Below are 16,476 nucleotides of genomic sequence, written 5' to 3'. Positions count from 1 at the left end.
TTACAAGGCTTATCCCACTACATATAACGTTTCAAAGAACAAAACACATTTAAGATCACATTCAAAATGCTCGTTTTTAAAATGTCGTGATATTTTAAAGAGACTAACAATTTATTCAATGTAAATGCAACACAGAGTCGTGGAGTTCCAAATACACATCCAGTCGGCCGTTTCTAGTTTTGTGCAAATTAATTTACTTAAAATAATTTCAAATCTAGCATAGTGTCAAATAACATCCGACCTCCAAAGTTACAGAACTGATGTTTTTCACATCTGCTTGAAATTAGACTTCCCAGTCTTACTAAATTTATTTTTGATTTAAAATAAAGGAAAAAAAACCTGTAAACAATTACTGTAACAGCAGTTAGCAACGAGAATGGGTGACAACTGTCAGTCTTCAAATATAAGTTAAATTATGCCCTTTCTCACCATCAACTTTTAGACAAATACGTAAATAAATACAAGAAGTAACACAAATAAAAGTTACCACTATAAGAAAATACAATATATGCTGCAATTTGGAACAAAACATCATACGACATTGGCTGCATCATTTGGAATATGTATTTGACTGCTTAAAACAGTTTGAAGCTAAACAGTTAAACCTTTTCTTTGTGTAGAGGACTACACTTTTACTCACTGTTACAAATGTGTTTTGCAATTCATTGTATACTAGTATATTAAACTCCTAAATGTGACAATGACTCAAGTCATTTAGTGAAAGAAGATACCATAGGCACCATAATATATTTTTTTTTTCCATTTTAAACAAAATCTGGTGATGAACCAGCAGTAACAGGATGAAAACTAAAAGGCACATTCAGGCAAAAAACAAATCAACACAGTGTGCATGATGCTATATTTAAAAAAAAATATGCTCTGAATAATTGATTGGATCTGGAACAAATATTCTGGCAGATTCTGTCAGACAGAAAGTAAATTTTGTAAAAGGTGTGCAATTCAAATTATATAATTATTTTTTAATGTTGAATTTTGTTTTGTTTTAAGGTCAGTATAAGGCTTATAACCAAGTGCACGTTAAGAGGACTGACTACTCAAAACCTCTTGTTTTCTGAGTGCATAGAAATACAATGAGCAATGAAGATATTCCTTGCAAGAAGATGTATTCTTGGATAGGTGCAAATCTTAATCAAGTACTTGAGCGTCTTTCAGGTCTCGGAACACATTTCATGATCGCGGCTCTCCACAGGGCAGGGGCGAGTAAAAGGCTTAGAGTAGTCACACTCAGAATAAGAAGATAGACCTGAAAATTGCAAATAAAAGCCATTACTTCTCTTAGTTACATGGTAAAGTACGAAGTGACTAGAAGTTTGAGGAGATCAGACTCTTCTGGACAGTGTTTTCAGGAGACTTCACCTGTCTTCCTAACCAACTATGCATATTGCTACAAAAGCAAACAAGCACACGCGCAAATCATCTAATTATCAGTTTACCTGGCTTGAAGATACAATTACAAAAACAACATTATGAGCTTATAGAAAAACAATTATTTACACGCATAGTTAAGAGGTCAATTTTGAAAGCTCAGTGTTTGCTAAAAGGTCAAAGGCCAAATACCACTTTATTAGGGAAAAAAAAAAAAATCAACACACACACCACCAAACAAAATCCACAAAAAACACCAAATAAAAAACCACACCCCAAAACTATTCTGGTTTAATGATATAATGGCAGAGTTCACTGCTATTTTATACACTAAAAAAGGCAAACAAAAATCCCTTTAAATTCATACTGCACATTTTCAGAAAAAAGATCTTAACTACATAGTCTGAATAAGTCTTATAAAACAGCAGCAGGAAGTCTAGTTTTGTGGTCTCAAACAGAAGAATGACTTTTGGAAATTTCAGAGCTATATAAACCTGTGCAGTAGATATCATGTGAGAGCTGCCACAGAAAAAACCTGAAAGCCTAAAGGCCTCCAAGCGCAGTGGGTGGGCCACTAAACTGGTTCTGTGATCACGTATGGATATCTTGAAACTCTATACAAACATACAATATTTATAATTCCTAATTATATGCAGGAGTGAACATGAAAACGAATCACCTTTACCTACAAGTGAACAGCATTGTGTAAGTTTTTCACATGTGCTTTATTTGGAACGGGTTCCAGCATTATACAGCCCACTTGCTCACACAATGAGAAGCTCGCAGCGCCAGCAGAGTATTTTTGTAAGCAGCAATTCAGAGGAGAAAGCAGCTAGCACTAGAAAGTGAGGGCAGTTGTTGTATCTCTATAGCCGTAATTTATTTAATTTCACAAAGCAGACTTCATCTTGGAAAAAATAACGTTCTCACAGCTTCAATATAAAACTAAGTTTAACGTTTCTTTCCTAGGGGATCTTTTTAATGACTACTGAAAAAGCTCGTCGTTTCTTCTGCAGAGGATTTAAAATGAACAAGCTTTGCAGGTAAAGATTACAAGTTTGTTTCCTTGTTTAAGTGTTAAGGCAATTTCCACTTCACCATATCTGCTCTCTAGTTCTTATTTACTGCTATTTCCCTATTCAAATCCTGTACTCTCAGTTACCTCTCTTTCTATAGCTGTATCAAAATTTTAAAAGCAAAGGCCTCTCAGTGACTTAGCTATCTACAACTCACTGCTCGGTTCATAAAGAAGTTGTAAGTGACAGCAGTCAAGGTAAAGCATTTATAACTAAGCTAATTAAAAGTAAAACCTGCTATTTAAAATATTAAAGTACAATATGAAACAAATAAAAAACGGAATGAAGAACCCTGTCAGGGACATATATCTTTCCATTTGTACGGACTGATTCTACTTGTTAACAGTTGAGAGATGCCACATTTCAAATACACTGTATTTCAAATACACTGTAATACAAAATCCTAGTAAGTTATTCAGGTGCAAAAACCAAAGTTAATAACTATAGAACAGCTTACCTCCCGAGATATGATCCCTGCTCTGCGTGCTCTACTTCCCAGAACAAAAGAGAATTCACTGACTTGTGCCAGTCCTGCTGAGACAATCCACTTGATATACTGGCTGGTCTTCGGAAGAATCAGAGAAAGGACAAGCACTGCCAAGACAAACTTTAAAAACGTTTTTTTCTTGGGTTGTTGTGGGTTTGTTTTGTTTTTAAATCAAAGAAGTGCAAGAAATAAAATAGTACGATCTTTGTAGATACATAGCATCAAATACAGTTAATTCTGGACATAAACTACTGGACTTCTAAACATGTCTTTTGTATCCATGTCAAAAGAGACAAATGTACGTTGCACAGTAAAAAGTAGTATCTTGTTTATGGTAATAAAAACACTTGATAACTTTGTCGCAAATACAAAGCTAGATAAATAGATGTTTCTCCATGTGCAACTTACTTTTAACATTAAATACAATCCTTTTTTTTAATACCCTAAGAATGTTGTATCCAACTGTATTCTAATCAGTAGGATGCCTCCAAATACGGATTTACAGTGGAGAGGTAATATTCTCTGTTGTATCAGATGTTCAGCTCTTGCACAGAATTTTCATTAGGGCGTGCACCACAAAGATTATTTAGACTACTAAAAGATAAAGAAGAGAAAAAGAAAATACCTTCATTATGACCACAGACAACGTAAGGAAGAGTAAGACTGTGAGTTCATATATTACAAATGTGGGGAAAACATGAAGTCCTAGGAGGAAAGAAAACAATATTTCAAAGTTTAAGGCCAATATCTTACCATGATAATTTTCCGAGTTAATAACAGATGTAATTGCAAAACTGTATTCTCAAAACCAAACAAACCAAAAGCCCAAACATACCTACCAACGCTACCTGCTCGATCGCTAAAGCACTTCCTGCATTATCCAATGATCTTTCCTTTGGAGGGGTTTAGCACAAACCGTATTCCCAATTGAGTTAAATTGTGTATGACTGATGCACGAGCACTTTCATTTATAAAGTTTTCTCTCTTCCACACCAATCAACAATCCAGAACCTGAACTGAAACACACCTCTAATAAAAGCTATAAAAATACTGCAGGAAAACAATTCCATTGTTCTGCACAGTGACTGTAACATACACTTTGCTAGCTGCTTAACATTTTTGTATGACATGGTAATGGACTATCACTGTGGCAGGAACATGATATTCAGTATTTGCATAGACTATAGCTACAGCAGAAAATACAACTGTTTTGATCCCATGACACTCACTTGCAAACACTGAAAGCCACCTGAACTGGAAAAGTCACTTAGATTGGAATCAGGTAAAGTCATAAACCTCCGAGCATGGTCTAACAATTAAGGAATTATATAGAACTTCATCGCTCTGATGTTGTTGGGGTGTTTGGTTGTGGGTTTTGGGTTGGGTTTTTTTGTGGGGTTTTTTGTTTTGTTTTTGTTTTGGGGGGGGTGTCTGGGGTTTTTTGTGCAACTTTTTGGCCATTTTAATTCAGTAATTACATGAAGCAAGATAACAAGAACCATAAAGAGCACAGAAATTTAAAACTAAATCCTGCTAATATTAAATATAAGAAAAAGAAGTATTTGTTGGAGAAGTCCCAGAGTCACTGAGGAAGAATCTTACTCACAGCTAAGTCAATTATTCCCTCCTAGGGTATAAGGAACTTGTGCAGGCAAACATAACTGTGTATCTTTGGACGCTCATTCCTTTTTCATGAAAGCTCTTGAAAAGAGGAACCAAAATAGTGGTGGTGTTCCTGGTAAATCCATAATAGTTGGCAGCTCTCCAACCCAATTATTTCTGGTGAAGGACAAGAGTTTAGCTTTCTAAAGCATGAGGGATGTAAATCGATGCTGTAACTGCTCATTTTAACACAAGACAAGTTTTCGCTAATTTTCCCTGATCTGTGGCACTGCAGAGCCAGAACAACCGTAGAGAACTAAGAGTCATCTTCTCTTCCTGAGCACATAGAAGTTACAGGAGCTTCACAATGTTTTGTCCGTACGCACATTCCATTGTGGATGGAAATGTACTTCAAGTATATCAGAGATTTTCATACCAGTCCTGCCCAGTCAGCATGTACACACCCTGTTTTATTTCTGAATTTCCTTCCAACTACTGAAATGCAAATGCAAAAGACTATCAGAATAAGGGGAGAGATGGCAGAATAAGAGACGAACATCACACCAAAAAAGAAATCCAAATGTGTGCACACACGTACATGTGGAGGAGGGCAAGTAGCTTCTCTTTTTTCACTGCGTACCATGTGCACATTGCTCGTTCACTTTTTGGCCCGTCTCAGAAACATACATGAAAAGCAGCTAGAGAAATACAGCCGGTTACAATGTCACGTTTGCTAAGAGGGCAAACTCGGCCACATCTGGAACTGAAGATTTCGAAGGGAAGCTATAAATACAGCCGAGTGCTCTCATCACTACTGCTGGAGCTACCTTTTCAGTTCTGGAGCAGACAGGCAGTCTGAAGTCCATTTGAACTGCTGCCTGGCGGGGAGATTATTACCATATTCCAAAGAGCTGAGGCACAAAATACTGCAGATTTCTATACCGATCCCGTGGAGGTAAGCATCTGCAAGGTGAAGCAAGCCTAGACCTGTTACATACACTATTCTGAGCAAACAAATAAACATGACATGTTTGGGAAGAAATAAATCCCACCATAGTGGATTTCATGGTCATTACAGACCTTTGCCCCAGCCCTAGATGAAAACTTAGGATAAGGCCCGAAGTCATATCAGACTGCTATACAAGCACATGAAGCCTTCCTGACAACACAAACGTCATCAGAAAGATTAACTTCATAGACAGAAGGTGCAAGACTATGGGCATTTCTTTTAATGGTTTTAATCAGACTTTCTGACTAAGCCCAAGAGTCACTATGGACTTGGTCTCTAAAATGGAAGAAACGCTTCAATCAAATAATTAAAGAACTTCAGCACCATCATCAGGTAAGCATGTGGCATGTTGGCCTCTCACAAACTTCAGTTCCAAGCAGTGTTCTGGAATAGCTGGAATGGAGGCCTTGGGGTGAAGGTGACCTTGCATCAATGCCAAGCCAAAAAGCACAGTTCACTCCTGTAAGTTGGTATGTGTTTTTCTGTGGATGATTACAGGCAAGATTTTGCACATTCTCTTTATAAGTACTTTTTTCTTAACAAGTAAACTCCCTCTCCCCTTGATGAGACAGATTCCGCCAGTCTGCTGGATGGCCGCTAAACAGCACGTGAAGATCCAAACGTCATGACCACATCCTGGAAGATCCAACATCAAGAAAAGGAATGTTGGAGATCCTTGATTATAGAAACCAGAACTCTGCTGGTCAAACTGGAGCCAGTAGAATGAATTCTGACACGTCCTCAAGACAGGACATCACTCAGAAGAATCACATTAGTGATGCATTGGGGTGCTGTATCTACTAAGAGTCTTAATGAGCCTAAGATCATAGCTAGCAAATTATATAAACGCTACAGCCCTGGCTAGATCATTAAGTAGCAGAGGGGAAAACCAACATTCATCTCCATCTTTCTACAAAGGAAAAAGTCATCTTGATTCTAACGTCAGTTCCGAGAGCTCAAAACCTCCCAGTTTCATTGTGTTCCATGCAAGACAACAAAGCAGTAGAGCTGGATGGATATGGAGAAGACAATGTATGTCACCTAAGGAATTCCAGGTGGGATCTTCCTTTGATTTCTCTCAAATTCAACAGAAATGTTAAGAGGATCATCAGAAACATTGTGCACGTGTCTGTTCTGGACAGCGGTAGTGCTGACAGTGTCAGCATCACCCGTGTTCTGAAGAGAAAGATCGCACTGTTAAAGGGTTTTCAGTGTTTTGCATTCAAGGTCCAACGCTGACCCCAAAGGGAGACATGGAGCCTGGCAAGTGAGTACATCTGTACAGCACATCAAGGACACGCAACTTTGGCAGTCAGTGGAAGCAATCTGCCTCCTCACCAGCGGCCTATAGGGTCCTGATGCCTGATTTCAAACTCCATACGCCTCGTAGACTGACAAAAAATGGGATTTTTGGAGCCTTTTAAAAAAAAAAAAAAAAAAAAAGGTCAGTCTATGCAAAGAGGCCTTCCATCTTTCTAAAAAGCAATCAAAACAAAATCAAATGATGCGGAGGTGGAAAGGGAAGGATCCGAGTACTAGGTACCAAAACAGAAATGAGAAAGAAAGTTCTCAAAATGTGGCTCTAAGGGATTGGTTCAGATATCCTCTCAAAAATAGTAGTGAGGACAGAGATGAACAGGAACTTTCTAACCTCAGCAAATAGCACAAAGAGAGCCAGAAGCCTTGAAGAACACATAAGGCCTAAATGAGCATACAGATGGAGAGTAACTCCAAGTGCAGCTGTTAATGCCTAACTGCAAAGGTGTATTATTCCCACAAATGCACCCATGCGCGAATTTGAAAGCAGGAGCATTACACAGGTCAAGCTAAGGGCAGGACCACTGGTACAGATATTACATGAACAAGTACTATTCAGCTCAGCTATTAGGTAGTGAGAACAGAAAAGCAGGCATTTAAAGGCAAGCAAAATAGGAACTTACTTTTCCAAGTGACATATTTACAGTCACTTTTCAATTAAGTCAAATTTTTCTATTTATGCCTTTATTCAAAAAGGAACAGCAATTATATTACTGCAGTGGTGTACCATCCCACCTCAGGATCTCAAGTGGTTCTGCTCTCTCTGCATATAGCAATAAGCCTTCTCTTTAGGCGGGGCGGGAGAATCCTTCCCTGTGGCCTTTACATAATTTCACATAGTAAATCTCTCTATATTTATAGATACATATAATTTGCATGTGTACATATATAAGTAGAGAGCAAGCAAGAAGGCTTTTCTTACTAGATTTCCTTTTAAAAAGTTTAAGGAATACTTCTTATCCTACGCAGGTTTTCTTTGCAACATCACATCACTCCTTTTTAAAACCTATCTCCTTGCCACCCCACAGAACTTCCCATTAACCACAAAATTGGAAAGTAATTGAAAGTAAAGGCGGAAGGGTGGGATAATGTTTATTTGAGGGTAGGGGTTTGGGGTTTTTGTAGGGTTTTGTTATTTGTTCGGTTGGTGTGTTTTTTTTTTTTTACAAGCAAGCATTGTCGCATTTTGTCGGAGGCCTGTAACATAGCTCATTTTTCTGATTTTTAGCTAACTTTCTTCTGAGGCAGGAATAATACCCATTTTCTGTAAAACCATACAAACTGGTTAGGCAATTTTCTTTTCTTTCCCTTCTTGCAATTATAATGGTAACAACAGTTAAAAATATTTTTTTTTTAATTCTGTAACAGAACTACTAAAATAATTTCCTTACAGTATAACGTAGGCTATATGGAGTGCTGCCAGCACGCCAACTGAGGTCTTGCTATTCTCTTGTACTCTACCAAAGTCTTATCTCTAGTCTTAATTTACGCAGTCACAAGAGTGTAGGACGGTATTTTTGTTCAGTCCCTTGTAAAATTAACTTTGGACTTACAATTATTTGTTATGCTTTGTATCCCCGATAATGCTATCTGCTCCATCACCATCTTTACTGAAGCACATAAACAACTTACTTGTGAGCATTTAGCCATTACTCATTGAACCTTGTCAGCTATATGGGCCCAAGAGTTTTACCATAGCTTGCCACTTTCCTCCTTTTATTAAAAAATAAGGTATTCAAATAAATGTATCTATTACTAAGCAATCTGATTGATCAGCACAAGCTATTATCGTGAGCTGAGTAAAACAAAAAATCAATACTGGCAAGCATAACTATTTCCTTTTCATTTTGACAACCACCAGAAACAGTTTTAGTTTCTGTTATGAAACCATGGGTATCAAACAGGTATATAAGGAAAGGCATTAAAATTATGCTGATGATGGGACTTTACTATTATCTGAATAAATATATGAGGATAAAAAGAAAAATAGAAAACTTAAAATAAAACCAGAAGAAAAACCAAGGGCAGTCTTGGGAAAAAAAACCAAACCCAAACCCTAAGAATTTCTGAGTAAGCATGGGTTGAAGGAGGTTGGATTTGTGCAACGGCCACATTCAAATCCCCTACTACAGACCTTGCAGTGCCCCCAAATTAGGACGTGCATCTCCTATACAATCTGCAGGGAGAGGCAAGTGCTTTCACAGGGCCCTCATTCACTGCACCTAAGCCCTTCGGTAACATCTTTCAGTTTCCTTTAGAGAAAGCCTATTGGGGCATCCATGCACAGCTCGAGAATGTGGCAGTTCAAAATGAAGCTACTGCTTGACTGTAAATATTCTCAGAGTTAACTTGTTTTGGACAACAAGCATGATGAGTTACTCTCCTCATCTTAGGCATCAATGCTGCATTGCAGTTGGCATTGAGGTACTCTCCGAGATACATCTTGTTCGATTATTTTTTCTCTGTGTTGGGAACACAGAGATCACATTTTCCTAGCTAAAGAAACAAGATGCTCTAAAAAAAGATCTGTTTCCATTATCATACCCTGCTTCTAGAGAAAACCAAGCCACAAGAATTTGAAGTCTACTCTACCAATTGACTCAAAATAGTAATACTATTTTAGCATAAACTACAAATACAGCCACTGTGAAGACAGAAGAACATTTAAAAAAAAAACAAAACAAAAACACCCAAACAAAAACCTTTTTCCCTTAAAATTTTTAGTTGCATGTTTTAAATAGCATGAATTCAGAATTAGCAATGAAAAACTGATATTAAAACAAGAATTGAGAGTACAACATGGAAATTGCTTATGAAAATTAATGCTACATCTCAAAATACTAGCAAAGGCAAACCAATATTGTGGGCAGCTAACAGTTTCATATTTTAACAAAATAAAATCTATCTCCTCCCCTCAATTTGTAGACACCATTTTTTTCTCCTCCCCCACATTTGTAGGTTAACACTATTCTTTAAGTAAATTTTCTTAGAAGTTACCTATGGATGCAAAGAAAATGATGGCAAGAAAGTCACGTATTGGTTCAATACAGGACATAATCTCCTCAGTAACCATGTGACCTTGAGAAGAGATCAGAGCTCCAGCTAAGAAGCATCCCAGCTCCATTGAAACATCCAACAGCTCTGTGATCTGTCAAGGAAGAACAGAGAATCTATTGCTGTTCTCTAGCCCCGAGTGACTTTATATACCACTGAAATTATAAAACTGTACATTATACAGAAGGCAGGAAATTACTATGTCTTTATGCCAGTTCAACAGCAAATAGAATTCCATGTATTTATTTCAGTGTATTTATTGTATAAATACAACACTGCAGAACACTGAAAAAGACTCACAAAACCAGTTTCCCCCCCCGTTACCTCCTTCCCCACAAAAACAAAAATAAATTTCCTAATCTACATTGTAATGCTTTGCGTCGCTCTTAAGGATAGCATCTGATTTCACAAAAACAAGAAAGACCATAACAGCTTCAGTCAGGATTACCTAATACAACACCGAGGCTGTGAAATAAAGCAGTAAGAACAGCATTTTTCCCAGCTGTCAAGCAAAGGGAAAAAAATAAAAATCAAAGCTTATAATTTGGCAGAATAGTCTCAATTTAGCAGAAGTCCCAGGCATAAATTACATTTTTAGTATTGTAAATTAGACTTTAATGTGCCCATGTGCTTTACTGAATAGGGATGCATTTAAGCATGTGAAGTAAACTGCTGAAATGAAGCACAATATCTGTTTGAAAGAATTCAGACTCCTTCATTCTTTTTTATTATTTGAATACAGTACTAGAAGGAAGAGATGAAACACATGTAAAGAGACTGAACTAAAAACAAAGCAACTGCCTAAGGCAACGCTCAGAACATTAAAAAAGCAAGCAGCACTTTTCATCTATATAAAGTATGTTTTAAAATAATTACTTTAAAACCATGCTGCTGCAGACAGTCATCTTACTAAGAAAGAGCAATGCTATTAATATTAATAGAACATTTAAAACAGATGACTTATTTCCATACTAATTTAGATTAAGCAACAATACAGCGTAGCACATTTATGGACAACATTCATCATATCTTGAACGGTGTTACACTGTAAGGTAGGAAGCTAAAATTCGAGTGACTTGAAATTAATGGAGGAGAGCAAAAGACACAATAAACAAGTCTCCAAGCTACGCATAAAATGCCACCTAAAAATAAACCCCAACTTTTGTGTATTGAAGTATGAACGTCTGAATGCTCATCACATAACTCCATTTGTGCTAACAGTCCGTAATTTATTGCAAGACATTTAAGAAAATGAATTGGGTCTGTCAACTAATGCAAATAGTTACTGATCATGCAAAACCAACAAAATAACATTATAATGTTACTCTCGTTTTAAAACAAAAGGAATTTCACTGCTTTTCACCACAATTTGAAATTGTAAGAGGGAAGAAGGAAATACATATAAAAGGCTTTAAAATCACTACAAGCTGAATAAGATAAAGGAAAGTTATGAATAGGAAACATTTACGTTCTTCTCAGTCACACATTAGTTGTTTTAACAGTCACAACCTCTTGAGTACGATTAAGATCCAATATAGCCTCTTCAAATAAAGTTGGAATTGTTTTTATCATTCAGCTACAATCCCCTCGCACTTAAGTGTTATCAGCTATCACAGAGCTCCAGATCAAAACTTTTATAGCTAATATTTTAAGGATTCCCATGTACATGGTTAGTTACCACATAAGATGGGATTTAGCATCTCTTGTATCGGAATTGCATGATACTCTGCCATTACGAGAATCGCTATTCAAGCAAGGAGCAAATTTAAGTGTGAAAGGAACATGCTTGTTCAGAAAGCATCAGATACAACTGGAGCAAACTGTGTGTCCACCTGGGTTTTCTCCCACAGCATAAAAACTGAATTCCATTCATTCACTCGATGACAAGCTAAGGATGAGCTCAAGGGCCTGGTAGATAAAGAGGCAAATTTTGCTCTTTCTTCTCTACTCTCTAGGTACTACACAACTTCAGGCCTACAAAATCTGTAGGTCACTCTACATACAGAAAAGTGTGAAGTGGATGAGAGGGCAAGAAAAGAGCCAAAAATTACATTATTTTCTTAATCTTATCCCCCCTCTTCCAGTTTGTTCTTCAGATTTATACATAGATTTATACAGAGACTCCTTTAACTATTCCCAGCCTGCTCTCTGCTTGTCCAATAATAGCACCAGCAAGTGGATACATTTCCTTGACTAAATCTGTATCATCAGGGTTTATTATATATAATGCATAGGCGCAGGCGCGCACACACAGACACACTGGAGAGGGTTTGTCTTACTGGCAGGAAGGCGTTCTCAGCAATATTTCTTACATAAGCAAAACTTGGGAAGTATTTTGCATTTAGTATTCTCTCTCTGCTTGCATCATTTTTAATGTTTTGCCTTTACCAAACAGGGCTCTAACAATAACTAATCCCTGGGCTCTGCACTGTCCTTTTCTCAACGCCTACATTACACAAAGCTTTTTCAGTCAAAATTAAATGAAAAGTTTTGTCAATTTACATGTTTTTCCAAGTACAATTTAGTTTTCAGTTGGTTTCAAAGGTCCCATTTTACTGTAATTCAGAAAGGACTGCTTTGCTTTCACTAGAATATTAGATTTTTATGTTCAAATGTTCTACCACAGCAATAAAGAAAAACATTACTGCTGTAACGTGTTCCAGCTGAATTTCAACCATTTGTTCAGCAGTTGTTTTGCCTATATTCTGTAATAATGTGTATTTTATTGCTACTCTTTAATCATCATAGAAGCTTAATGAGTATGGTAAGCCAGTAAAATTAAAGAAATACGTGATGGAAATAAATGTATTAGAATTTCAGGCTTTAATAACTTAAATCTGCCCAAAAGTAAAGAGGCGAATTCTAAGCTTGCATTCTAAGGAAGTAAGGCCTTAATGGAAACGGAAACAATTTTTAGTGAGCCTTGTAAAAACTCTATCTCAACTGTAATAATTAACTAGAATATTTGAGATTACAGTTCTTCCTTAATCTTCTCTTTTTAATCGATAGAAAAAAGTTCAGAATCAGGTTATGAGCCATTTAGAAGCACTCCAGGGAAATAAGGAATGACATTCCTAATACACTGCAGAAAAAAGTATGTACATTTTCATTTATAAAGTACTGCAATAACATAGCTATATTTTCTTTTCATCTTTTTGGTATATAAAGCAAGCTGGCAATTTCCCTCCGTTTGCTACCATCACCCCAGGTCAACCATACGGCAAACTGGAAGCCGCTTCCTCCCATCATGTGCATGCACAGTCCTATAAACATCTAAATGTAATTGTTATCCTTCTTGTCAGGTCAGGTTTTATTTTTTTTCCAATTTCTTAATAACATTCAGCAACTTAGTTTTAAAACCTAACAAAACTGACCACTGTGGTTCTGCAAGTATCTAATACAGTAATTCATTATCAGGATAGTGTTTAAAACAATTTTCCTTGTAATTTTTCTGTACATACAGAACATAAAAAAGCAGCACTACACCACTGAATACTGGCTGACGTTATAACATGTTCTTCAGCTCATTGTCATATATATCTCGACCTAAATTACCAGTTTGGCCATCAATCCGAAATGGTCATGTTTAAAACCATAACCTAGATTTGCTCTTTATATTGTGATTCAGGAGAACCATTCCCCAGTTCAAAAAAAAAAAAAAAAAAAAAAGGCGCAGTATAGCAGTATCTACATAACTCAAAGCTTCCAAAGGAGTTGCTGAAAGTGTAATAATGATCTAGTGACCCTTTGTCACTGATGACAAGGTACGTGATTGAGAGATGCACAACTGTGTCTGAGAGTCAGCTAGGCTTCTATAGGATTGGCACTTGACACAATCCCCCCCACTCAATCTGCTTAACTAGTTGAGGGACAAAAGGGAGGGGAATTTCAGTTACTTCTAAGAATATCTGGGAACAGAAAGAGGTATCCTAAGCTCCAAATCTTGGTAAAATATCTCATAGTTGAGATTTGTTGCATCTCTTGAAGTTAGTTTATCAAGAAGAGGTGTATTTAAGATCCTGTTTCAGATTTAATGGGTTGCAATGTTATCCAAGTGAGCCAAGCAGTTCAGAAATGCTCAAAAGTCACTTCCATACAGGAAGTTCCTCAACTGACAGGATAATCCTTACACCAAAACTGCTTACTCACACTGCTGTATAGGAACATCTTCTGTCCTGTCCTCCCTCTTGTTTTCCCATATAGAACTTGCCCTTATTATTAGAGAAACAGCAATTTGTGTTTAATTAGTCATCTCAGATTTTCAAACACAGGAAACAAGTAAAATAAATTAAGTTTATATATAACGTACATTACATGTGCCAGTGTGACAGATGAACCCCAATACAGGATAAACTTAGGTGGACCCCAGAAATCCAATCAACACTGAAGCACGTAACAAGTAACTGTATGCATGAAGCCGGAATACCGTATCATTCCTACCCCCTTTGTCATGTATTAGAAAGGATCTGGCCTGCAGAATAACTCACATGCTAGATAGACAGTTAGAAGATTTTAAAAAGGTCTCTCAAGTTTTCATAACGGAGCCACAGAGTCATCTTTGGTTAAGGCCACTGAAATATGCACTCTCTTATTCCTCCCTCTGTAAAAAAGCTTGAATTTGTAATTACACCAGTAAGGAAAATTCTGTGTTTGCAGATAATTACACAAACTCCGTCAATATTTAGGCTTGGTTTTCCAAGGAGAAAGATCTTTGCAGAAACCATGACAGTTTAATTGTTTGCCTACCTGGCACCCAAAAAACTTTATTCTTTCCAAAATGCAACATTTTTTCAGATTGCCATCCCCCATCTTATGTTTTTAATTCCTGACATAGTAGGGCATCTATACCAATTAAGATTTGTTTGTTGAGCTGTTCAGCTGGACAACCAAATACTTTTTTGTTTTGGTTGGGGTTTTTTCCTTTTTTTTTTTTTTTTTTTTTTTTTAAGTCTGTGCTCAAACCACAACTTGAAGTATTACTATAATGAATGTATCGGTGTCAGTGGATATCAAGCATCTCAAATGGTTTACTGAGGTTACATGCAGTATCCTTTGTACTGTTCCCTTTGATACATTATTTATCAACTTTAAAAGGAAAGTTGTTTTCACTTAAAGTATACAAAATATTTGCTCCTTCACAAACGCTTCCCATTCTCTTCTTGCAGTATGAATTTGACACACTCAAACATATTCTCCCTCAGGTTTGTATACACACATATCATATGTAAAGTCATGTAGACAAACTCCTTGGACATTTGACACATGACTTGGGCACAATACGTCCAATTCAATCAAATCAGTCTATGTAGGCTGTATTTTAATGAAAGTAAGACTGCTTCCAGATACCGTAATATTTTATGCAACTTTTGTGGTTTGGTTGGTTTTTTATTGAAGTTGTTCTACAAATGTTACGTCTGTTTGTTCGAAATGAAAAAGGAGAAACTAGTTTTGTTCCTTCTCTTATTAGATGACACGTTTGGAATAGTAATAGCTGTTTAGAGGGATGGCATTTTTAGCCTATACAATAGAAACAAATTGTAATGCTATTGCTCTCACTAACTTCTTTCTTGACCTTCCTCCTGAAGGAGGTCAGCTTTCTTTGTTGGACCTGTAATAATTAAGCAAATATCCCCACCAAAAAAGCACATGCACAGGAACTTTTTGGGATAATTTTTCTCAGAAATTCTCAGAGGACATAACAATCTGCACATCTAGGATAACGAAGTTTCAAACCCACAACATTATCAGCAACTGTCACGTTCTGTTCTCCAGCAGAATAGTTTTTCAGACAGCTGAAACGTGAGATAGAAACAAATAGAAGGAAGATTCAGAGGAAGATGAACCAAACTCAAAAGGGATATCAAAATCTATGAACCTTAAGGCATTTCCCTACTTTCTCAACTTCACCCCAAACTGTTTATCTCCCACAGAAAAATAAAATTATTTTATAATTAAAAACCATGTTGAGAATTTGCTATTGAAAAGAAACTTGTGAGCAAATGTCACAATCAGCCATTATCAGTATCTCAAAATCCATCCTAAATTACTTCCAAACGCATGAAGTAGCCCAAAATTAAAACTGGAATCATGATTCTTTAACTGGTTGTATTACAAGTTACCAGCAGAGTTCAGCTGTTTGACATTCAAATGTTATCTCTTCTTACTCATCTATGCTATAATGCATGAATCACCTGTGCATTTGGGGTTTGTTTTAAAACATTTAAAAACTAAATAATTAACTACAGAGGTACATGGATATGCAATAACAGTAAGCATGAAGGCTTTTGTGATACTGATCCAGTAAACTACCACATAGATCAAAATGTTTTATTAATTTAAAAGATTACCGTTAACATAAGGAAGATGAATGCAGTTATTCCCAGAATGAGGATTTCCTTATTCCCTTTGCTTTCTGCATGCAACTTGCGATAATACGGTCCTATGAGATAAGTCTTTATAACAAGACATATAAGAAAAACAGCAGCCAGAGAAAAGAGAATTTGGCCAATCAGTATCAGTATTCTCAGTATTTCCTTGAAAATGCT

The 16,476-nt window shown here is 36.6% G+C and overlaps 1 protein-coding gene across 1 annotated transcript in view; it reads right to left on the bottom strand.

The window, feature by feature from the left end:
- Nucleotides 1–843: 843 nt before the first annotated feature.
- TMCO3 (transmembrane and coiled-coil domains 3) overlaps nucleotides 844–16,476 on the bottom strand; it is a 31,821-nt gene continuing 16,188 nt past the window's right edge. The window contains exons 8-12 of the mRNA XM_009702792.1: nucleotides 16,279–16,474; nucleotides 9,875–10,025; nucleotides 3,575–3,654; nucleotides 2,920–3,069; nucleotides 844–1,264 (exon numbers count right to left, since the gene is read on the bottom strand). Of these exons, the coding sequence (XP_009701094.1) occupies nucleotides 1,151–1,264; nucleotides 2,920–3,069; nucleotides 3,575–3,654; nucleotides 9,875–10,025; nucleotides 16,279–16,474 (691 nt within the window). The 3' untranslated portion in view covers nucleotides 844–1,150. The remainder of the gene's footprint in view (nucleotides 1,265–2,919; nucleotides 3,070–3,574; nucleotides 3,655–9,874; nucleotides 10,026–16,278; nucleotides 16,475–16,476) is intronic.

The sequence above is a fragment of the Cariama cristata genome, unplaced genomic scaffold, assembly GCF_000690535.1.
Source record: "Cariama cristata isolate BGI_N322 unplaced genomic scaffold, ASM69053v1 scaffold2456, whole genome shotgun sequence".
Lineage (NCBI taxonomy): Eukaryota > Metazoa > Chordata > Aves > Cariamiformes > Cariamidae > Cariama > Cariama cristata.
The sequence above is the reverse complement of the archived record's forward strand: the minus strand, read 5'-3'. Positions and strand labels throughout refer to the sequence as shown.